At 50.4% G+C, this 22,834-nt stretch overlaps 1 protein-coding gene across 1 annotated transcript in view; it reads left to right on the forward strand.

The window, feature by feature from the left end:
- Positions 1–209: 209 nt before the first annotated feature.
- LOC309684636 (E3 ubiquitin-protein ligase HUWE1-like) overlaps positions 210–22,834 on the forward strand; it is a gene marked incomplete at its 3' end in the record, with an annotated part of 28,323 nt that continues 5,698 nt past the window's right edge. The window contains exons 1-25 of the mRNA XM_082500508.1: positions 210–287; positions 372–470; positions 2,648–2,854; positions 6,462–6,614; positions 6,726–6,788; positions 7,543–7,620; positions 7,713–7,760; positions 7,911–7,979; positions 8,111–8,210; positions 8,336–8,436; positions 8,537–8,687; positions 8,782–8,909; positions 9,021–9,161; positions 13,215–13,326; positions 13,408–13,539; positions 13,635–13,736; positions 13,818–13,898; positions 14,089–14,195; positions 14,291–14,468; positions 16,112–16,203; positions 16,318–16,529; positions 17,956–18,013; positions 18,150–18,326; positions 21,345–21,590; positions 21,702–21,835. Coding sequence (XP_082356634.1) covers positions 243–287; positions 372–470; positions 2,648–2,854; positions 6,462–6,614; positions 6,726–6,788; positions 7,543–7,620; positions 7,713–7,760; positions 7,911–7,979; positions 8,111–8,210; positions 8,336–8,436; positions 8,537–8,687; positions 8,782–8,909; positions 9,021–9,161; positions 13,215–13,326; positions 13,408–13,539; positions 13,635–13,736; positions 13,818–13,898; positions 14,089–14,195; positions 14,291–14,468; positions 16,112–16,203; positions 16,318–16,529; positions 17,956–18,013; positions 18,150–18,326; positions 21,345–21,590; positions 21,702–21,835 — 3,014 coding nt within the window. The remainder of the gene's footprint in view (positions 288–371; positions 471–2,647; positions 2,855–6,461; positions 6,615–6,725; positions 6,789–7,542; positions 7,621–7,712; positions 7,761–7,910; positions 7,980–8,110; positions 8,211–8,335; positions 8,437–8,536; positions 8,688–8,781; positions 8,910–9,020; positions 9,162–13,214; positions 13,327–13,407; positions 13,540–13,634; positions 13,737–13,817; positions 13,899–14,088; positions 14,196–14,290; positions 14,469–16,111; positions 16,204–16,317; positions 16,530–17,955; positions 18,014–18,149; positions 18,327–21,344; positions 21,591–21,701; positions 21,836–22,834) is intronic.

Below are 22,834 nucleotides of genomic sequence, written 5' to 3' on the forward strand. Positions count from 1 at the left end.
TCATTGTTCAGCGAAAGGGCCGCGACGTCATCGGCCGCCGCCGCCGCGACGCTTGTCGGGACGCCGAGTCCCGCCGAAAAACCTACGAGGGGGGACGGACACACGGCCACACACACACACAACGTTGTCATTGTCACCTGTGGTGGCGGTGGGGGGGGGGCCATGTGTCACCCCCACACACACACACACTTATTCTATGTCACCCCTCAGGCGGAGCGTTGAGGCCGAGACCCCCCTCCAAAATGAAAGTGGATCGGACGAAACTGAAGAAAACCCCAACGGAGGCGGTGAGAAAAAGGGGGTTTTGGGGGGGGGGGACATTGTGGGGGGGTCATAAGTGACAATTTATGTCCCCCCCCCCCCCCTCGCAGCCGGCGGACTGCCGGGCCCTCATCGAGAAGCTGAAGGGGTGCGGCGATGAGCAGCTCTTGGCGGAGCTGCAGCAGATCAAGACATGGAATATCGGGAAGGTGCGGTGGGAAAAGAGAAGGGGGGGGGGGGGGCCCAAAAATAAGGGGGGGGTGGTTTTAAATATTTGGGGGGGGGGGGGCAGCAAAATGTAAAGGGGGAGCCTAAAAATTGGAAGGGGGCGGCGCTGTGGTGGTTGTCTTTATCTGCTATGGGGGGGGGGAACGTCTCCGGAGTTATTTTTTTGGGAGGGGGCACCCCCAAATTCTTTAAGCCCCCCCTACCCCCAAAAACACCCGGGGGGGTACCCCAAATCCCCCCCTACTCCCCAAAAAAAAGCACCCCCCCCCCTTTTTTTCCTATTTTGGAGCTGTTGTGGGTCTAAATTTTTCCAATCAGAGCTTTGAAATTGGGGGGGGCACCCCAATTTTTCTGCAGAACCCCTAAAAGAAGTAGTGCCCCCCCCGACGCACTGGGGGGGTACCCCAACTCCCCCCAAAAAAAGCCCCCCCTTTTTTTTTTTCCTATTTTGGAGCTGTTGTGGGTCTAAATTTTTCCAATCAGAGCTTCGAAATTTGGGGGGGCACCCCAATTTTTCTGCAGAACCCCTAAAAGAAGTAGTGCCCCCCCCCAAACACCTGGGGGGGTACCCCAAATCCCCCCCCCTTCCCCAAAAAAGCCCCCCTCCCCATTTTTTTCCTATTTTGGAGCTGTTGTGGGTCTACATTTTTCCAATCAGAGCTTCGAAATTTGGGGGGGCACCCCAATTTTTCTGCAGAACCCCTAAAAGAAGTAGTGCCCCCCCTTGACGCACTGGGGGGGTACCCCAAATCCCCCCTACTCCCCAAAAAAAAGCCCCCCCCTTTTTTTTTTTCTTATTTTGGGGCTGTTGTGGGTCTAAATTTCTCCAATCAGAGCTTCAAAAGTTGGGGGGGGCACCCCAATTTTTCTGCAGAACCCCTAAAAACAGTAGTGGCCCCCCCAAAGCACCCGGGGGGTACCCCAAATCTCCCCAAAAAAAGCCCCCCCTTTTTTTTCCTATTTTGGAGCTGTTGTGGGTCTAAATTTTTCCAAACAGAGCTTTAAAATGTGGGGGGGGCACCCCAATTTTTCTGCAGAACCCCTAAAAGAGGTAGTGCCCCCCCCAAAGCACCCGGGGGGGTACCCCAAATCCCCCCCCACTCCTTAAAAAAAAGCCCCCCCCTTTTTTTTTTCTTATTTTGGGGCTGTTGTGGGTTTAAATTTTTCCAATCAGAGCCTTGAAATTTGGGGGGGGGCACCCCAATTTTTCTGCAGAACCCCTAAAAGAAGTAGTGCCCCCCCGACACACTGGGGGGGGTACCCCAAATCCCCCCCTACTCCCCAAAAAAAAGCACCCCCCCCCATTTTTTTACTATTTTGGAGCTGTTGTGGGTCTAAATTTCTCCAATCAGAGCTTCAAAAGTTGGGGGGGGGCACCCCAATTTTTCTGCAGAACCCCTAAAAGAGGTAGTGCCCCCCCCCCAAAGCACCCGGGGGGGTACCCCAAATCCCCCCCCCACTCCCTAAAAAAGAGCCCCCCCCCCTTTTTTTTTTCTTATTTTGGGGCTGTTGTGGGTCTAAATTTTTCCAATCAGAGCCTCGAAATTTGGGGGGGGCACCCCAACTTTTCTGCAGAACCCCTAAAAGAAGTAGTGCCCCCCCCGACGCACTGGGGGGGTACCCCAACTCCCCCCAAAAAAAGCCCCCCCCCCCCTTTTTTTTTTCCTATTTTGGAGCTGTTGTGGGTCTAAATTTCTCCGATCAGAGCTTCAAAATTTGGGGGGGGGCACCCCAACTTTTCTGCAGAACCCCTAAAAGAAGTAGTGCCCCCCCCAAAACACCCGGGGGGGTACCCCAAATCCCCCCCCCCTTCCCCAAAAAAGCCCCCCCCCCCCTTTTTTTTCTTATTTTGGGGCTTTTGTGGGTCTAAATTTCTCCAATCAGAGCTTCAAAATTTGGGGGGGGCACCCCAACTTTTCTGCAGAACCCCTAAAAGAAGTAGTGCCCCCCCAAAGCACCCGGGGGGGTACCCCAAATCCTCCTCCCCCCCCCCCAAATATATTAGGGGGGGGAGGGGGAAGGAAGCAGACCCCCCTTTCCCCGCCCCGAAGCGGTGCCATAAGATACGGAGGGGGGTACCGCTGGTCGCCGTTGCGCCCCCCCCCCAATATTTTTACACCTGTCCCCCCCCCCCCTTCTCCAAAAATCCCTAAAAAAGTGCGAACTGTACCACTGGGTGGACCTGCTGGACCGCTTCGACGGGCTGCTGGCGGAGGCGGGGCGGCCGGTGGAGGGCATGTGCTGGATGTTGGCCTGCGACCGGCCGGAGCGGGGGCAGCTCAAAGCCCTCCTCTTGGCCCTCCTCAACTTCACCGCTCTCCTCATCGAGTACAGCTTCTCCCGACACCTCTACAGCTCCATCGAGGTACGGCCCCCGGAGGCACCGCTGGTCCCGGTTCTGGTTCTGGTCCCGGTTCTGGTCCCGGTTCTGGTCCCGGTTCTGGTCCCGGTTCTGGTTCCGGTCCCGGTCCCGGTCCCGGTCCCGGTCCTGGTCCCGGTCCTGGTCCCGGTTCTGGTCCTGGAGGGGAAGGGGTTAAGGAGGGGAAGGGGTTAAGGAGGGAAAAGAAGAATTGAAAAGGAAAATTAAAAAGAATGAAAAAGGGAAAAGAATTAGAAAAGGAAAATTAAAAAAGAAAAAGAATGAAAAAGGGAAAAGAATTAGAAAAGGAAAATTAAAAAAGAAAAAGAATTAAAAAGGAAAAAGAATTAGAAAAGGAAAATTAATAAAGAAAAAGAATCAAAAAGGAAAATTAATAAAGAAAAAGAATTAAAAAAGGAAAATCAATAAAGAAAAAGAATCAAAAAGGAAAATTAATAAAGAAAAAGAATTAAAAAAGGAAAATCAATAAAGAAAAAGAATCAAAAAGGAAAATTAATAAAGAAAAAGAATTAAAAAAGGAAAATCAATAAAGAAAAAGAATCAAAAAAGAAAATTAATAAAGAAAAAGAATTAAAAAAGGAAAATCAATAAAGAAAAAGAATCAAAAAAGAAAATTAATAAAGAAAAAGAATTAAAAAAGGAAAATCAATAAAGAAAAAGAATCAAAAAGGAAAATCAATAAAGAAAAAGAATCAAAAAGGAAAATTAATAAAGAAAAAGAATTAAAAAGGAGAATTAAAAAAGAAAAAATTAAAAAGAAAAAGAATTAAAAAAGGAAAATTAAAAAAGAAAAAGAATTAAAAAGAAAAAGAATTAAAAAAGGAAAAGAATTAAAAAGGAGAATTAAAAAAGAATGAGAATTAAAAAAGAATTAGAATTAAAAAAGAATTAGAATTTAAAAAGAATTAGAATTTAAAAAGAAAAAGAATTAGAATTAAAAAAGAAAAAGAATTAGAATTAAAAAAGAAAAAGAATTAGAATTAAAAAGGAGAATTAAAAAAGAATTAGAATTAAAAAGGAAAATTAAAAAAGAAATTAAAAAGGAAAAAATTAAAAAGGGGAAAATCAAAAGGGAAAAAAGGAAAAACCAAAAACGATCAAAAGGGGAAAACGATCAAAAGGGGAAAACGATCAAAAGGGAAAAAATCAAAAAGGAAAAATAAGAAGGAAAAAATTAAAGGGAGAAATCAAAAGGGAAAAAAAGAAGGAAAAGAATTAAAAAGAGAAATAAAATAAAAGAAGGGGTTTTGGGGCAGTATTTGCTGTTTGATGAATTGTTTGGGGCGATATTCGTCATTTAATGGATTTTGGGGCGATATTTATCATTTAATGGATTATTTGGGGGCGTTATTTGCCGTTTAATGAATTGTTTTGGGGCGACGTTTGTCATTTAGTGAATTTTTGGGGGCAATATTTGCCGTTTAATGAATTTTTTTGGGCAATATTTGCCGTTTAATGAATTACTTTTGGGCGGTATTTGTCATTTTATGAATTTTATTGCGGCAATATTCATCATTTAATGAAATTTTTGGGGCGATATTTGTCATTTAGTGAATTTTTGGGGCGATATTCGCCGTTTAATGAATTATTTTGGGGCGATATTTGTCATCTGATGAATTTTTTGGGGCGATATTCATCGTTTAATGAATTTTTGGGGGCGATATTCATCGTTTAATGAATTTTGGGGGGCGATATTTGTCATTTAATGATTTTTTGGGGGGAGATTTGTCATTTAAGGAATTATTTTGGGGGAGATTCGCCGTTTAATGAATATTTTGGGGCGATATTCATCGTTTAATGAATTTTTGGGGGCGATATTTGCCGTTTAATGATTTTTTGGGGGCGATATTTGCCATTTAATGAATTTTGGGGGGCAATATTCATCATTTAAGGAATTATTTTGGGGCGAGATTCGCCGTTTAATGATTTTTTGGGGTGAGATTCGCCGTTTAATGGTATTTTGGGGCGAGATTCGCCGTTTAATGATTTTTGGGGGGGCGATATTTGTCATTTAATGAATTTTTTGGGGCGATACTTGTTGATTTGTCGTTTAAGGAATTATTTTGGGGTGAGAGTCGCCGTTTAATGATTTTTTGGGGGCGAGATTCGCCGTTTAATGACTTTTTTGGGCCGATACTCATAGTTTAAGGAATTTTTTGGGGCGAGATTCGCCGTTTAAGGAATTTTTTTGGGGCGAGATTCGCCGTTTAAGGAATTATTTTGGGGCGAGATTTGCCGTTTAATGGTATTTTGGGGCGAGATTCGCCGTTTAATGATTTTTTTGGGTGATACTCATCGTTTAATGATTTTTTGGGGGTGATAGTTGTCATTTAATGCATTTTTTGGGGTGTTATTTGCCGTTTAATGAATTTTTGGGGGTGATATTTGTCGTTTAATGAATTTTTTGGGGCGATATTTGCTGTTTAATGAATTTTTTTGGGCGATACTCATCGTTTAATGAATTTTTTTGGGCAATATTCGTCGTTTAATGAATTTTTTTGGGCGATATTTTCCGTTTAATGAATTTTTTGGGGCGATATTTGTCATTTAATGATTTTTTGGGGGCGATATTTGCCATTTAATGAATTTTTTGGGGCGATATTCATCGTTTAATGAATTATTTTGGGGCGATATTCACCGTTTAATGATTTTTTGGGGGCGATAGTTGTCATTTAATGATTTCTTGGGGTGAGATTCGCCGTTTAATGATTTTTTGGGGGGTGATACTCATCGTTTAATCATTTTTTGGGGGTGATACTCATCGTTTAATGATTTTTTGGGGGTGATAGTTGTCATTTAATGCATTTTTTGGGGCATTATTTGCCGTTTAATGAATTTTTGGGGGCGATATTTGTCGTTTAATGAAATTTTTTGGGGCAATATTTGTCGTTTAATGAATTTTTTGGGGCGATATTTGTCGTTTAATGAAATTTTTTGGGCGATATTCGTCGTTTAATGAAATTTTTGGGGCGATATTTGTCGTTTAATGAATTTTTGGGGGCGAGATTCGTCGTTTAATGAATTTTTTGGGGCGATATTCGTCGTTTAATGAAATTTTTTGGGCGATATTCGTCGTTTAATGAAATTTTTTGGGCGATATTCGTCGTTTAATGAATTTTTTGGGCGATATTCGTCGTTTAATGAATTTTTTGGGGCAATATTCGTCGTTTAATGAAATTTTTTGGGCGATATTCGTCGTTTAATGAATTTTTTGGGGCAATATTCGTCGTTTAATGAATTTTTTGGGGCGATATTCGTCGTTTAATGAATTTTTTGGGGCGATATTCGTCGTTTAATGAATTTTTTGGGGCGATATTCGTCGTTTAATGAATTTTTTTGGGCGATATTCATCGTTTAATGATTTTTGGGGGGGCGATTTGCCATTTAAGGAATTATTTTGGGGGGCGATTTGTCGTTTGAGGAATTATTTTGGGGGGCGATTCGCCGTTTAAGGAATTATTTTGGGGGGAAATTCGCTGTTTGAGGAATTATTTTGGGGGGCGATTTATGGTTTAATGGTGTTGGTTTTTTTTTTGGGGGGGGGGGGTGGCGTTTTCCGTGGTTTGACGCATGGTTTTGGGGTGTCGCGCAGCACCTGACGACGCTGTTGGCCTCCTCGGACATGCAAGTGGTGTTGGCGGTGCTCAACCTCCTCTACGTCTTCAGCAAACGTTCTAATTACATCACTCGTTTGGGCTCCGACAAACGAAGCCCCCTCCTCTCCCGCCTGCAGCACCTGGCGGAGGTGAGGTTGGGGGAGGGGAGGGGGGTGACAATGGGGGGGGGGGGGTGTTATTGTCCCCTGGTGGTTGTCCCCTCCGACGTCACCTGAGCTTTTGGGTTGATTTTTGGGCAGAGTTGGGGCGGGAAAGAGAACGGATTCGGGTTGGCCGAGTGTTGCCGAGACCTCCACATGTTGGTGAGTGTCCTTCGGGTCACCCTTTTTGGCGGGGGGGATGGGGGGGGACTGTCCCCTCTTGTCACACCCCGCCGTCCCCAACCCCGGCTCGCGTCCCCCCCACCGACGTTCCGTCACCCCGTCGCGTCCCGCTGTCCCTCCGTCCCCTTCTGTCGCCCCTCTGGTGTCCCCAGACCCCCTCCTGTCACTCCTGTTGTGTCCCCAAACCTGTTGTTGTCACCTTTCCTATCTCCTGGTGTCCCCAAAGCTGATCTTGTCACCCCTCTTTTGTCTTGGTGTCCCCAAACCCGACCCCGTCACCTTCTTTGGTGTCCCCAAACCCGACCTTGTCACCTCTTTGGTGTCCCCAAACCCGACCCTGTCACCTTCTTTGGTGTCCCCAAACCCAACCCCGTCACCTCTTTGGTGTCCCCAAACCCAAACTTGTCACTCCTCTTGTGTCCTCCTGTCCCCAAACCCGATGCTGTCACCCTTGTCGTGTCCCCGGGACCGATCCTGTCCTTCTCTTGGATCCTGGTGTCCCCAAACCCGACCCCGTCACCTCTTTGGTGTCCCCAAACCCGACCTTGTCACCCCTCGGGCCCGATCCCGTCCCCCTCGTCCCCAAACCTCACCCTGTCCCCCTCCTCGTGTCCCCAAACCGCCTTCTCCCACCCCTCCCCTGTCCCCTCTGTCCCCAACCCCACCGCCTCCGTGGGGAGGGGACACCGCTGTCCCCTCCGCTGTCACCCCACGTCCTCTCCCACCGCCGCAGAAGTACCCCCCGAGCGCCACCACCCTCCACTTCGAGTTCTACGCCGAACCGGGCGTCGAGGTGAAGGTGGACAAGCGGGTGAGTGACAGGGGACACTTGGGGACATTTGGGGACATTTGGGGGGAGGGGGGACACAAAAAGCCCCCCCTTAACCCCCCCTTTGCCCCCAGGCCACCAGCACCACCCTACACTACATCCACATTGAGCAGTTGGACAAGGTGAGGGCTGGGGGTGACATCAATTAAGGGGGGAGGCCCCTAATTAAAGCAGCCCTCCCCCTTTCGGTTTTCCATCTACAGCCCTAATTTTTCGGTTTTACGCCCCAATCTCCTCCGCCGCCCCCTCCCCCCACCCTCCATCCTGTTTAGATTTCGGAGAGCCCTTCGGAGATCATGGAGTCCCTCACCAAGATGTACAGCATCCCCAAAGACAAACAGGCGAGCGGGGCGAAAACGGGGGTGGGGTGGGGGGGGTGACAAAATTGGGGGGGGTGACGCGTCACCACGACCCCCAAAATCCTCCCTGACCCCCCCCAAATCCTCCTGCTCCCCCCCACCCCGTCCCACAGATGCTCCTCTTCACCCACATCCGTTTGGCCCACGGGTTCTCCAACCACAAGAAGCGACTGCAAGCCGTGCAAGCCCGGCTCCACGCCATCTCCATTTTGGGTAGGAAAAAGGGTTAATTGGGGTGGTTTTGTTTAATTAGTTAATTATTCGGGGGCTGTTCTGGGTGTTTTGGGGGGTGACTTTGGCTTTTTTTGTTTTTTTTTGGTTTTTTTTTCCGCCGGCAGTCTACTCCAACGCGTTACAGGAGTCGGCCAACAGCATCCTCTACAACGGCCTCATCGAGGAGCTGGTGGACGTCCTCCAAATCACCGACAAACAGCTCATGGTGAGGACCCCCCCCACCCCTCCCAAAAAAAAACCCAAAACACCCTAAACCGCCCCAAAAACGTACCTCGGCGTCATCCTTGTGTGCGCGTTCCCCTCAGGACATCAAAGCGGCTTCGCTACGCACCCTCACCTCCATCGTCCACCTGGAACGAACCCCCAAACTCAGCAGCATCATCGATTGCACCGGCACCGCTTCCTATCACGGTTTTTTACCCGTTTTAGTGCGGAATTGTATCCAAGCCATGATCGGTGGGTTGAGGGACATCCCCCAAAACGGGGTGGGGTGGGGGAATCCTCAAAAATTAGGGTTTAACCCACCCTAACGCCCTCCCCGCCCTCCCAGACCCCTCCATGGAGCCCTATCCCCACCAGTTCGCCACCGCGCTCTTCTCCTTCCTCTACCACTTGGCCAGCTACGACGCCGGCGGCGAGGCTCTGGTCTCCTGCGGCATGATGGAAGCTCTGCTGAAGGTGAGGGTGAAACCACCTCGAGAGGCAGTTCCTAAAAATATTTATGGACCGCCACCCACCCCACCCCACCCCTCACCACCTTTTTTTTTTTTTTTGTGTCTTCGAAAAAAGGTGATTAAGTTTTTGGGGGACGAGCAAGATCAGATCACCTTCGTCACCCGAGCGGTGCGGGTGGTGGATCTCATCACCAACTTGGACATGGCCGCCTTCCAGTCCCACAGCGGCCTCTCCATCTTCATCTACCGCCTCGAGGTAGGGTCGTCGTCCTCCCCGAGGGTCTTCGTTGGGGTGCTGAGGGTCTTCGTTGGGGTGCTGAGGGTCTTCGTTGGGGTGCTGAGGGTCTTCGTTGGGGTGCTGAGGACGTTTTTGGGGTGGTTGAGGGCCTTTTGAGGTACTGAGAGTCTTCACTGAGGTGCTCGAGAGTTTTTTGGGGTGTTGAGGGCTTTTTGGGGTGCTGAGGGTCTTCGCTGAGGTGCTGAGAGCGTTTTTGGGGTGCTTCAGGGTGTTTTTGGCGTGTTTGAGGGCCTTCGTTGAGGTGTTGAGGGCCTTTTGGGGTACTAAGGGTCTTCGTTGGGGTGCTGAGGGTCTTCCTTGGGGTCCTGAGGGTCTTCCTTGGGGTCCTGAGTGCCTATTTGGGGTGCTGAGGGCCTCCGATGAGGTGTTGAGGGCTTTTTGGGGTACTGAGAGTCTTCGCTGAGGTGCTCGAGAGCCTTTTTGGGGCGTTGAGGGCCTCTTTTGGGGTGCTGAGGGTCTTCGTTGGAGTGCGTGAGGGCCTTTTTGGGGTGCTGAGGGCCTTTTTGGGGCGCTTGAGGGTGTTTTTGGGGTGCTGAGGGTCTTCATTGAGGTGCTTGAGAATTTATGGGGGGCGTTGAGGGCCTTTTTTGGGATGCTTGAGGGCTTTTTGGGGTGCTGAGGGTGTTTTTGGGGTACTTGTGGGCCTTTTGGGGTGCTGAAGGTCTTCATTATGTGTTGAGGCCCTTTTTGGGGCGCATTAAGGCCTTTTTAGGGGTGCTGAGGGTCTTCGTTGAGGTGCTGAGGGTGGTTTTGGGGGCGCTGAGGGCCGTTTTGGGGGACTGGAAGTCATTTTTGGGGTGCTGAGGGCCTTTTTGTCATACTCGAGAACCCTTTTTGGGGCGCTGAGGGTGTTTTTGGCATATTTGAGGCCCTTTTTGGGCGCGCTGAGGGCCTTTTTTTGGGACTGGGGTCACTTTTTTGGGGTGCTGAGGGCCGTTTTTGGGGCGCAGAGGGCCTTTTTGGGTGCAGAGGCCCCTTTTTTGCGCGCTGAGGGTGTTTTTGGGGCGCTGAGGCTGTTTTTGGCATACTCGAGGCCCCTTTGGGGTGTTGAGGCCCCGTTTTGGGGTGCTGAGGGCCTTTTTGGCGTATTTGATGGCAATTTTTAGGGTTTCCTGAGGGTCCGTTTTTTGGGGGTGCTGAGAGCCTTTTTAGGGGCACTGAGGGCCTTTTTTGGCAACTGCGGTTCTTTTTTGGGATGTTTTAGGGCCTTTTTTGGGGTGCCGAGGGCCTTTTCGGAGCGCTTGATGCTTTTTTGGGTCGCTGAGGGCCATTTTGGGTCGCTGAAGGCCTTTTTTGGGGCCTGGTGGTCCTTTTGGAGGGGCTGAGGGTGTTTTTTGGAGGGGCTGAGGGTGTTTTTGGGGGGGGCTGAGAGTGTTTTTGGAGGGGCTGAGGGTGTTTTTTGGTGGCGCTGAGGGCGTTTTTTGGGGGGGCTGAGGGCGTTTTTTGGGGGGGCTGAGGGCGTTTTTTGGAGGGGCTGAGGGCGTTTTTGGAGGGGCTGAGGGCGTTTTTTGGAGGGGCTGAGGGCGTTTTTTGGAGGGGCTGAGGGCGTTTTTTGGAGGGGCTGAGGGCGTTTTTTGGGGGGGCTGAGGGCGTTTTTTGGGGGGGCTGAGGGCGTTTTTTGGGGGGCTGAGGGCGTTTTTTGGGGGGGCTGAGGGCGTTTTTTGGAGGGGCTGAGGGCGTTTTTTGGTGGCGCTGAGGGCGTTTTTTGGTGGCGCTGAGGGCGTTTTTTGGAGGGGCTGAGGGCGTTTTTTGGGGGGGCTGAGGGCGTTTTTTGGGGGGGCTGAGGGCGTTTTTTGGGGGGGCTGAGGGCGTTTTTTGGAGGGGCTGAGGGCGTTTTTTGGTGGCGCTGAGGGCGTTTTTTGGTGGCGCTGAGGGCGTTTTTTGGAGGGGCTGAGGGCGTTTTTTGGGGGGGCTGAGGGCGTTTTTTGGGGGGGCTGAGGGCGTTTTTTGGGGGGGCTGAGGGCGTTTTTTGGAGGGGCTCAGGGTGTTTTTTGGAGGGGCTGAGGGTGTTTTTTGGTGGCGCTGAGGGCGTTTTTTGGGGGGGCTGAGGGTGTTTTTTGGTGGCGCTCAGGGCCTTTCTGAGGGTACCGAGGTCCTTTTTGAAGCGTTTGAAGCTTTTTTTGGGCTGCCGAGGCCCCTTTTTGGGGCGCCGAGGGCCTTTTGGGTGCAGAAGCCCCTTCTTTCGGGGCGCTGTGAGGGTGTTTTTTGGGGGGCGCTGTGAGGGTGTTTTTTGGGGGGGCTGAGGGCGTTTTTGGGGGGGGCTGAGGGCGTTTTTGGGGGGGGCTGAGGGCGTTTTTGGGGGGGGCTGAGGGTGTTTTTTGGGGGGCCTGAGGGTGTTTTTTGGAGGGGCTGAGGGTGTTTTTGAGGGGCTGAGGGCGTTTTTTGGGGGGGCTGAGGGCGTTTTTGGAGGGGCTGAGGGTGTTTTTTGGAGGGGCTGAGGGTGTTTTTGGAGGGGCTCAGGGTGTTTTTTGGAGGGGCTCAGGGTGTTTTTTGGAGGGGCTCAGGGTGTTTTTTGGAGGGGCTGAGGGTGTTTTTGGAGGGGCTGAGGGTGTTTTTTGGAGGGGCTGAGGGTGTTTTTTGGAGGGGCTGAGGGTGTTTTTTGGAGGGGCTGAGGGTGTTTTTTGGAGGGGCTGAGGGTGTTTTTTGGAGGGGCTGAGGGTGTTTTTGGAGGCGCTGAGGGCCTTTCTGAGGGTACCGAGGCCCTTTTTGAAGCGTTTGAAGCTTTTTTTGGGCTGCCGAGGCCCCTTTTTGGGGCGCCGAAGGCCTTTTGGGTGCAGAAGCCCCTTCTTTTGGGGCGCTGTGAGGGTGTTTTTTGGGGGGGGCTGAGGGCGTTTTTGGGGGGGGCTGAGGGCGTTTTTGGGGGGGGCTGAGGGCGTTTTTGGGGGGGGCTGAGGGTGTTTTTTGGGGGGCCTGAGGGTGTTTTTTGGAGGGGCTGAGGGTGTTTTTGGAGGGGCTCAGGGTGTTTTTTGGAGGGGCTCAGGGTGTTTTTTGGAGGGGCTCAGGGTGTTTTTTGGAGGGGCTGAGGGTGTTTTTTGGAGGCGCTGAGGGCCTTTCTGAGGGTACCGAGGCCCTTTTTGTAGCGTTTGAAGCTTTTTTTGGGCTGCCGAGGCCCCTTTTTGGGGCGCCGAAGGCCTTTTGGGTGCAGAAGCCCCTTCTTTCGGGGCGCTGTGAGGGTGTTTTTTGGGGGGGCGCTGTGAGGGTGTTTTTTGGAGGGGCTGAGGGCGTTTTTTGGAGGGGCTGAGGGCGGTTTTTGGGGGGGCTGAGGGCGGTTTTTGGGGGGGCTGAGGGCGTTTTTTGGGGGGGCTGAGGGCGTTTTTTGGGGGGGCTGAGGGCGTTTTTTGGGGGGGCTGAGGGCGTTTTTTGGGGGGGCTGAGGGCGTTTTTTGGTGGCGCTGAGGGTGTTTTTTGGTGGCGCTGAGGGTGTTTTTTGGTGGCGCTGAGGGTGTTTTTGGAGGGGCTGAGGGTGTTTTTTGGAGGGGCTGAGGGTGTTTTTTGGAGGGGCTGAGGGTGTTTTTTTGGAGGGGCTGAGGGCGTTTTTGGGGGGGCTGAGGGCGTTTTTGGGGGGGCTGAGGGCGTTTTTTGGGGGGGCTGAGGGCGTTTTTTGGGGGGCTGAGGGCGTTTTTTGGGGGGCTGAGGGCGTTTTTTGGGGGGGCTGAGGGCGTTTTTTGGAGGGGCTGAGGGTGTTTTTTGGTGGCGCTCAGGGTGTTTTTTGGTGGCGCTGAGGGCCTTTCTGAGGGTACCGAGGCCCTTTTTGTAGCGTTTGAAGCTTTTTTTGGGCTGCTGAGGCCCCTTTTTGGGGCGCCGAGGGCCTTTTGGGTGCAGAAGCCCCTTCTTTCGGGGCACTGTGAGGGTGTTTTTTGGGGGGCACTGTGAGGGTGTTTTTTGGGGGGCACTGTGAGGGTGTTTTTTGGGGGGCACTGAGGGTGTTTTTTGGAGGGGCTGAGGGTGTTTTTTGGGGGGCGCTGAGGCTGTTTTTTGGGCGGGCGCTGAGCGTCGTCTTCTCCCCCCGCAGCACGAGGTGGACCTGTGCCGCCGCGAATGTCCCTTCGTCATCAAACCCAAAGTGCAGCGTCCCCCCGCCGCCGCTCTCCCCGAGGGCGAGGAGATGGAGACGGACATGGAGGGTGAGGAGAGGGGGACACGAGAGGGCGTCCCCCTTTCCCCTGTCGCTTGTCAGCCCTCCGACGTCACCGTCACCTCCGTAGTGACGGACGTGGCCATGGAGGGCAGCCCCGGTCCCTCGAGCGAAGCTCGGCAGGAGCCGGTGCCGCCGGCAAACGCCGCCATTCCCGGCACAAGCGCCGCCACCGCCATCGCCGCCACCTCCCCGCGCGGCGGTAGGTGACGTTGGGGACACCGTGGAGGATGAGGGGGGGGGGGGGGGGAAGTTGTCGTCTCACCTCCTTCACCTCGATGTCATCCGCCATCTTAGGAGTCCAGTGCATCCCCCAACGCGCCGCCTTGCTCAAATCCATGCTGAATTTCCTCAAAAAAGCCATCCAAGATCCCGCTTTTTCCGACGGCATCCGCCACGGTGAGCGTCCCCGACCGCCCCCCTCCCCCCCTTCGCTCCTTTTTTTTTAAATTTTTAATCCATTTTACCTCAAAACTAAAGTGATGGACGGTTCGCTGCCCACCTCCTTGAAGCACATCATCAGCAACGCCGAATATTACGGCCCTTCGCTCTTCCTCCTGGGTGAGCTTCGCCCTCTTTGGCAAACCTGTTGGATTTTTTTAATTTTATTTTGTAATTTTTTCTTTATTGGGGGGGGGAGGATGTTGAATTTGGGCAGGATTTTGAGGGGGGGGGGGGGGCGGAATTTGGCTCTTTTTTTTTTTTCCCCCCCTCCCCATCCTCCTCAGTGCCCTTCTCCCTCCCGCCGCAGCGACCGAAGTGGTGACGGTCTTCGTGTTCCAGGAGCCTTCGCTGCTCTCCTCCCTGCAGGACAATGGCCTCACGGATGTCATGCTCCACGCTCTCCTCATCAAAGACGTGAGTTTTTCGCCTCAAAATACCCTCTTCCTCTCCTCCCCCGCCCATATTTATATATTTTTTTTTTTTTTTTTTTTTTTTTAAATATATTTAAGGTTCCGGCCACCCGCGAGGTTTTAGGTTCTTTACCCAACGTCTTCAGCGCCCTTTGCCTCAACGCTCGGGGTTTGCAATCCTTCGTTCAGTGCCAACCCTTCGAGCGCCTCTTCAAAGTGCTGCTCTCTCCCGATTACCTCCCCGCCATGCGGCGACGGCGAAGCTCCGACCCCCTCGGTGAGCTGGAAGGGGAGCGTCTCTTCATTTTGGGAGAGGGGGGGATCTTTATTTTTAGGGGGGGAATGCGTTACAGCCAGGGGGACGCCAGGAGAGAGAGCCTGCCGCCATCTTGGGGCCCCACAGCCGCAGCCCCGTCCCATTAATACAAGGGTTTTTTTGGGCGTTTATCCCAATTAGGGTGCCTTTTTATCGATTTTGGGGGGGGCTTCACCTCATTTTTTGCTCCCCCCTCCTTTTTTTTGAGCATGAGGGGCCGTTTTACAGGCAGGGGGATGCCAGGAGAGGAACCCTGCCGCCATCTTGGGGCCCCACAGCCACAGCCCCATCCCATTAATACGAGGTTTTTTTGGGCGTTTATCCCAATTAGGGTGCCTTTTTATCGATTTTGGGGGGGGCTTGTCCTCATTTTTTGCTCCCCCCTCCTTTTTTTTGAGCACGAGGGGCCGTTTTACAGCCAGGGGGATGCCAGGAGAGGAACCCTGCCGCCATCTTGGGGCCCCACAGCCGCAGCCCCGTCCCATTAATATGAGGGTTTTTTTGGGTGTTTATCCCAATTAGGGTGCCTTTTTATCGATTTGGGGGGGGCTTGTCCTCATTTTTTGCTCCCCCCTCCTTTTTTTTGAGCACGAGGGGCCGTTTTACAGCCAGGGGGATGCCAGGAGAGGAACCCTGCCGCCATCTTGGGGCCCCACAGCCCCATCCCATTAATACGAGAGGTTTTTTGGGCGTTTATCCCAATTAGGGTGCTTTTTTATCGATTTTAGGGGGTCTTGTCCTCATTTTTTGCTTCCCCCTCCTTTTTTTTGAGCATGAGGGGCCGTTTTACAGCCAGGGGGACGCCAGGAGAGGAACCCTGCCGCCATCTTGGGGCCCCACAGCCCCATCCCATTAATACGTGGGGTTTTTGGGGTGTTTATCCCAATTAGGGTGCTTTTTAATGTTTTTTTAGAGTGCTTCTCCTCATTTTTTTTCTTTTTTTCCTTTTATTAGTTGGGGGGGGGGGCATGTTACAGCAAGGGGGACACCGGGAGATCAACCCCACCACCATCTCCGGGACCCACAGCCACACAGCTTCTTTATTAATATGGTGGTTTTTTGGGGTGTTTATCCCAATTAGGGTGCTTTTTTGTCTTTTCTGGGGGGACTTCTCCTCATTTTTTTGCCTCCCCTCTTTTTTTTGGGGGGGTGTGTGGGGGTATTTTACAGCAAGGGGGACGCCAGGAGAGGAACTCCACTGCCATCTTGGGGACCCACAGCCACACCGTCATCCCATCAATCCGCTTTTTTTTAGGTGTTTATCACAATTAGAGTGGTTTTTTATCTTTTTTTAGGGTGCATCTGTGCTTTTTTAGGGGGGCTTCTCCTCATTTTTTTGGCTCGCATTCCATTTTTTTTAGCATAGGCATCAAGGGGTGCGCCAGCAGAGAGGCCCCGCCGCCATTTTGGCGACTCACAGCCACACCACCATTCCATCAATTTGCTGTTTTTTTTATTTTGGTGTGGTTATCATATTTAGGCTGCTTTTTTGGGGGGTGAGGGGGCTTCTTTTTATTTTGGGGACCCACCTTACTTTTTTTTTTTTTTTTTTTAACCGGGGGGGGACACACACACCTTTATAATCTCTTTTTTTACCCTCAAAGGAGACACAGCCTCCAACCTGGGCAGCGCCGTGGACGAGCTGATGCGCCACCAACCCACCCTCAAGACCGATGCCACCACCGCCATCATCAAGGTGACAATTTGGGGACACTTTTATGCTACTTCAACATCCCCCCCCCCCCCCCAAAAAAAAAAAAAAGAAGGGGGGGGGGTTGCTCCACTTTAAAATTTTATCCTCTTTTTGTAGCTTTTAGAAGAGATTTGCAGCCTGGGCCGGGACCCCAAATACATCTGCCAGAAGCCCTCCATGCAGAAAGCGGATGGGACGGCGGCGGCCCCCCCTCCTCGCTCCCCCCACGCCGCCGAAGAAGCCTCCAGCGAGGATGAGGAGGAGGAAGAAGTGCAGGCCATGCAGAGCTTCAGCGCCACCCAACAGAGCGAGGCCGAACCCAGCCAGCAGTGAGCAGTTTATTTTGGGGGGGGGACGGGGACAGGCAGCCGAAAAGGGGCGTTTTGGGGAGGGGGGCGCCCAAAAAGGGACGTTTTGGGGAGGGGACACCCAAAAAGGGATGTTTTGAGGGGGGTGAGACCCAAAAAGGGACGTTTTGGAGGAGGGACACCCAAAAAGGGATGTTTGGGGGGGGGGGGGGGGGGGCAAAAAGGGATGTTTTGGGGAGGGGGGCGCCCAAAAAGGGATGTTTTGGGGAGGGGGGCGCCCAAAAAGGGGCGTTTTGGGGAGGGATGACACCCAAAAAGGGACGTTTTGAGGGGGGGGACACCCAAAAAGGGACGTTTTGGGGGGGGGGGAATGAGACCCAAAAAGAGACGTTTTGGGGGGGGGACACCCAAAAAGGGATGTTTTGGGGGAGATGACACCCAAAAAGGGACGTTTTGGGGGGGGACACACCCAAAAAGGGACGTTTTGGGGGGGGACACCCAAAAAGGGACGTTTTGGGGGGGGACACCCAAAAAGGGACGTTTTGGGGGGGGACACCCAAAAAGGGACGTTTTGGGGGGGGACACCCAAAAAGGGACGTTTTGGGGGGGGATGACACCCAAAAAGGGACGTTTTGGGGGGGGGGGGGGATGACACCCAAAAAGGGACGTTTTGGGGAGGGGGATGCCCAAAAAGGGACATTTTGTGGGGGGATGAGACACAAAAAGGGACGTTTTGGGGGGGGGGGATGAGACCCAAAAAGGGATGTTTTGGGGGGGGGGGACACCCAAAAAGGGACGTTTTGAGGAGGGGGACAGCCAAAAAGGGACGTTTTGGGGAGGGGGACACCCAAAAAGGGACGTTTTGGGGGGGGACACCCAAAATGGGACGTTTTGGAGGATGGGGACACCCTAAAAGGGACATTTTGTGGGGGGATGAGACCCAAAAAGGGACGTTTTGTGGAGGGGACACCCAAAAAGGGACGTTTGGGGGGGACACACACCCAAAAAGGGACATTTTGCAGGGGGGACACCACCCAAAAAGGGACATTTTGTGGGGAGGACACCCAAAAAGGGACATTTTGAGGGGGGATGAGACCCCAAAAGGGATGTTTTGTGGAGGGGACACCCAAAAACGGACATTTGGGGGGGGGATGACACCCAAAATGGATGTTTTGGGGGGGGGGTGACACCCAAGAAGGGACATTTGAGGATGGTGACACCCAAAAAGAGACTTTTTGGGGTGGATGACGCCCAAGAAGGGACTTTTTGGAGGCAACACCACCCAAAAAGGGACATTTTTGGGGGGACACACATCCAAAAAGGGACAGTTTTGGGGACGACGACACCCAAAAAGGGACAGTTGGGGGGAGGAGACACTCAAAAAGGGATGTTTTTGGGGGGGACACGGACAGAAAGCACTCAACGTCACCCCCGCTTCGATTTTTAGGGTGGTGGGCACAGAGGAGCGCATCCCCATCCCCCTGATGGATTATATCCTCAACGTGGTGAGGAAAAGAGAGGAAAAAAAAAAAAGGGGGTTCACCCCCTTTTTTGGGGGGGGGAGGAGGGGATACCCCTCCCCCCTGCCAAATTCCCCCCCCCCCCTTCCCAAACCTCCAAAATTTTTTCCTTCTCCCAAAGATGAAATTCGTGGAGTCGATCCTCAGCAACAACACGACGGACGACCACTGTCAGGAATTCGTGGCCCAACGGGGGTTGCGCCCCCTCGTCACCATTTTGGGGCTCCCCAATCTTCCCGTCGACTTCCCCACCTCCGCCGCTTGTCAAGCCGTGGCCGGAGTCTGCAAATCTATCCTGGTACGGCCAAAAGGGGGGACCCCCCCCCAAAAAAAAAGCCTTTTTTGGGGGAGTTCTGGTGGGCGATGGAACCTCGATGGGGGGGGGGTGGGGATTTTTGTTTTTTTTTTTTTTTTTTTTCCTTCACCGATTTTTTATTTCCCTCGAAACGTTAATTTGCTGCTCCAGATTTTAATTTTCGCCTCCAAATTTTGATTCTTCCCCTGCCAGGTTTTCTTCCTGTTGTCTCAAATTTCTCTTTCCCCAGCAATTTTTATTTCTCTTGAAACTTCGATTTTTTTTTTTTTTTCTCCAGGTTTGGATTTTTTTCCTCCCCGGTTTTTATTTCTCTTCTCAAACTTCTGTTTGTCCTCCGGTTTTTATTTCGCTCGAAACTTTTAATTCTTCTCTCCGGAGTTTTGATTCCCTTGTCCAGATTTTGACTCCGCTCTCCCGACTTTCATTCTCTCCTCCCAATTTGTATTCATCCTCTTAATTTTTCGTTGTCCACTGATTTTTGTCTTTTCCGCGAAACTTTGATTTTTCTTTTTAGGCTTTGATTCTTCACGCTAAGTTTTAATTTCTCCCTCCAGATTTTGACTCCACTCTCCCAATTTTCGTTTTCTCCTCCCAATTTGTATTCATCCTCTTTTAATTTTGCTTTGTCCACCAATTTTTTTCTTTTCCTCAAAACTTTGATTTTTTTTTCTTTTCCTCAAAACTTTGATTTTTTTTTCTTTTCCTCAAAACTTTGATTTTTTTTTTCTTTTCCTCAAAACTTTGATTTTTTTTTTTTCTTTTCCTCAAAACTTTGAGTTTTCTTTTCAGGCTTTGATTCTTCACTCTGAGTTTTAATTTCTCCCTCCAGATTTGGACTCCGCTCTCCCAATTTTTGTTTTCTCCTCCCAATTTGTATTCATCCTCTTTTAATTTTGCTTTGTCCACCGATTTTTTCTTTTCCTCAAAACGTTGATTTTTTTTTTTTTTCTTTTCCTCGAAACTTTGAGTTTTCTTTTCAGGATTTGATTCTTCACTCTGAGTTTTAATTTCTCCCTCCAGATTTTGATTCTCTTGTCCAGATTTTGACTCTGCTCTCCCGATTTTCATTCTCTCCTCCCAATTTGTATTCATCCTCTTTTAATTTTGCTTTGTCCACTGATTTTTTTCCTTTTCCTCAAAACTTTGAGTTTTCTTTTCAGGATTTGATTCTTCACTCTGAGTTTTAATTTCTCCCTCCAGATTTTTGATTCTCTTGTCCAGATTTTGACTCTGCTCTCCCGACTTTCATTCTCTTCTCCCAATTTTTATTCATCCTCTTTTAATTTTTCGTTGTCCACTGATTTTTTTTCTTTTCCGCGAAACTTCAATTTTCTTTTCCTTGAAACTTCGATTTTTCTTTTTCTTGAAACTTCGATTTTTCTTTTTCTTGAAACTTCGATTTTTCTTTTTCTCGAAACTTTGATTTTTCTTTTTAGGCTTTGATTCTTCACGCTAAGTTTTAATTTCTCCCTCCAGATTTTGACTCCGCTCTCCCAATTTTCATTCTCTCCTCCCAATTTGTATTCATCCTCTTTTAATTTTTCGTTGTCCACTGATTTTTTTTCTTTTCCGCGAAACTTTGATTTATTTTTTTTTCTTTTCCTTGAAACTTTGATTTTTCTTTTCAGGCTTTGATTCTTCACTCTAAGTTTTAATTTCTCCCTCCAGATTTTGATTCTCTTGTCCAGATTTTGACTCCGCTCTCCCGATTTTCATTCTCTCCTCCCAATTTGTATTCATCCTCTTTTAATTTTGCTTTGTCCACTGATTTTTTTCCTTTTCCTCAAAACTTTGAGTTTTCTTTTCAGGATTTGATTCTTCACTCTGAGTTTTAATTTCTCCCTCCAGATTTTTGATTCTCTTGTCCAGATTTTGACTCTGCTCTCCCGACTTTCATTCTCTTCTCCCAATTTTTATTCATCCTCTTTTAATTTTTCGTTGTCCACTGATTTTTTTTCTTTTCCGCGAAACTTCAATTTTCTTTTCCTTGAAACTTCGATTTTTCTTTTTCTTGAAACTTCGATTTTTCTTTTTCTCGAAACTTTGATTTTTCTTTTTAGGCTTTGATTCTTCACGCTAAGTTTTAATTTCTCCCTCCAGATTTTGACTCCGCTCTCCCAATTTTCATTCTCTCCTCCCAATTTGTATTCATCCTCTTTTAATTTTTCGTTGTCCACTGATTTTTTTTCTTTTCCGCGAAACTTTGATTTATTTTTTTTTCTTTTCCTTGAAACTTTGATTTTTCTTTTCAGGCTTTGATTCTTCACTCTAAGTTTTAATTTCTCCCTCCAGATTTTGATTCTCTTGTCCAGATTTTGACTCCGCTCTCCCGATTTTCATTCTCTCCTCCCAATTTGTATTCATCCTCTTTTAATTTTTCGTTGTCCACTGATTTTTTTTCTTTTTCTCGAAACTTCGATTTTTCTTTTTCTCCAAACTTCGATTTTTCTTTTCCTCGAAACTTCGATTTTTCTTTTCCTCGAAACTTCGATTTTTCTTTTCCTCGAAACTTCGATTTTTCTTTTCCTCGAAACTTTGATTTTTCTTTTTAGGCTTTGATTCTTCACTCTGAGTTCTAATTTCTCCCTCCAGATTTTGATTCTCTTGTCCAGATTTTGACTCTGCTCTCCCGACTTTCATTTTCTCCTCCCAATTTTTATTCATTCTCTTTTAATTTTGCTTTGTCCACCGATTTTTTCTTTTCCTCGAAACGTTGCTTTTTCTTTTCCTCGAAACTTTGCTTTTTCTTTTCCTCGAAACTTTGCTTTTTCTTTTCCTCGAAACTTCGCTTTTTCTTTTCCTCGAAACTTTGCTTTTTCTTTTCCTCGAAACTTCGCTTTTTCTTTTCCGCGGCTTTCGTTTCTCTCTCCAGATCTTAATTCCTCTCTCCAAATTCCCATTCCCCCCCCCCAAATCTTAAACCTTCCCCCCCAAATCTTAAACACCGCCCCCCTCCCCCCCCCAAACCCGGGCTGAATTGCCCTCCCTCCCCCCCCGCAGACGCTGTCTCACGAGCCCAAGGTGCTGCAGGAGGGTTTGCTGCAGTTGGAAGCGGTGCTGTCGGCGCTGGAGCCCCTCCACCGACCCATCGAGGCGCCGGGGGGGTCGGTGCTGCTGCGGGAGCTGGCGGGGGCCGGCAGCGTCCCCGACGCCACGCTTTCGGCGCAGGCCACCCCCCTCCTGCACGCCCTCACCGCCGCGCACGCCTACATCATGATGTTCGTCCACACGTGTCGCGTGGGGCAGGTAAAGGAGGAAGGCGCACGCGGCGTTTTTTGGGGGGGCGGGGGGGGGGGGGTGATGCGCTGGTTTTTTTTTTTTTTTGGGGAAGGAAATGAGTGTTTTTGGCCTTCCCAGAGCGAGATCCGGGCCATCTCGGTGAACCAGTGGGGCTCCCAGTTGGGGCTGAGCGTTTTGGGGAAACTGAGTCAGCTCTACTGCTCCTTGGTGTGGGAGAGCACCGTGCTGCTCTCGCTCTGCACCCCAAACAGGTACCGCGGGGGGGCTGGGGAGGATTTTGGGGGGGCTGGGGAGGGTTTTTGGGGGGCTGAGGAATGTTTTTTGGGGATGGGGAGGATTTCTGGGGGGCTGAGGAGGGTTTTTTGGGGATGGGGAGGATTTTTGGGGGGCTGAGGAATGTTTTTTGGGGATGGGGAGGATTTTTGGGGGGCTGAGGAATGTTTTTTGGGGATGGGGAGGATTTTTGGGGGGGCTGAGGAGGATTTGGGGGGGGGGCTGGGCAGCACCTGGGGAGAATGAGGATTTTTTTGGGGATGGGGAGGATTTCTGGGGGGCTGAGGAGGGTTTTTACAGGATGGGGAGGATTTTGGGGGGGATGAGGAGGGTTTTTTGGAGATGGGGAGGATTTTGGGGGGGCTGAGGAATGTTTTTTGGGGATGGGGAGGATTTTTGGGGGGCTGAGGAGGATTTGGGGGGGGGGCTGAGCAGCACCTGGGGAGAATGAGGATTTTGGGGGGGGTGGGGAGGATTTCTGGGGGGCTGAGGAGGGTTTTTGGGGGATGGGGAGGATTTTTGGGGGGCTGAGGAATGTTTTTTGGGGACGGGGAGGATTTTTGGGGGGCTGAGGAGGATTTGGGGAGGGGGCTGGGCAGCACCTGGGGAGAATGAGGATTTTTTTGGGGATGGGGAGGATTTCTGGGGGGCTGAGGAGGGTTTTTTGGGGGATGGGGAGGATTTTGGGGGGGGCTGAGGAGGGATTTTTGGGGCTGGGGAGGATTTCTGGGGGGCTGAGAAGGGTTTTTTGGGGATGTGGAGGATTTTGGAGGGGCTGAGGAGGGTTTTTGGGGGATGGGGAGGATTTTTGGGGGATGGGGAGGATTTTGGGGGGGCTGAGGAGGGTTTTTGGGGGATGGGGAGGATTTTGGGGGGGGTGGGAAGGATTTTGGGGGGGCTGGGGAGGGTTTTTTGGAGATGGGGAGGATTTTGGGGGGGCTGAGGAATGTTTTTTGGGGATGGGGAGGATTTTTGGG

This window comes from Vanellus vanellus, assembly GCF_965231255.1.
Source record: "Vanellus vanellus genome assembly, contig: HAP1_SCAFFOLD_1756, whole genome shotgun sequence".
Classification (NCBI taxonomy): domain Eukaryota; kingdom Metazoa; phylum Chordata; class Aves; order Charadriiformes; family Charadriidae; genus Vanellus; species Vanellus vanellus.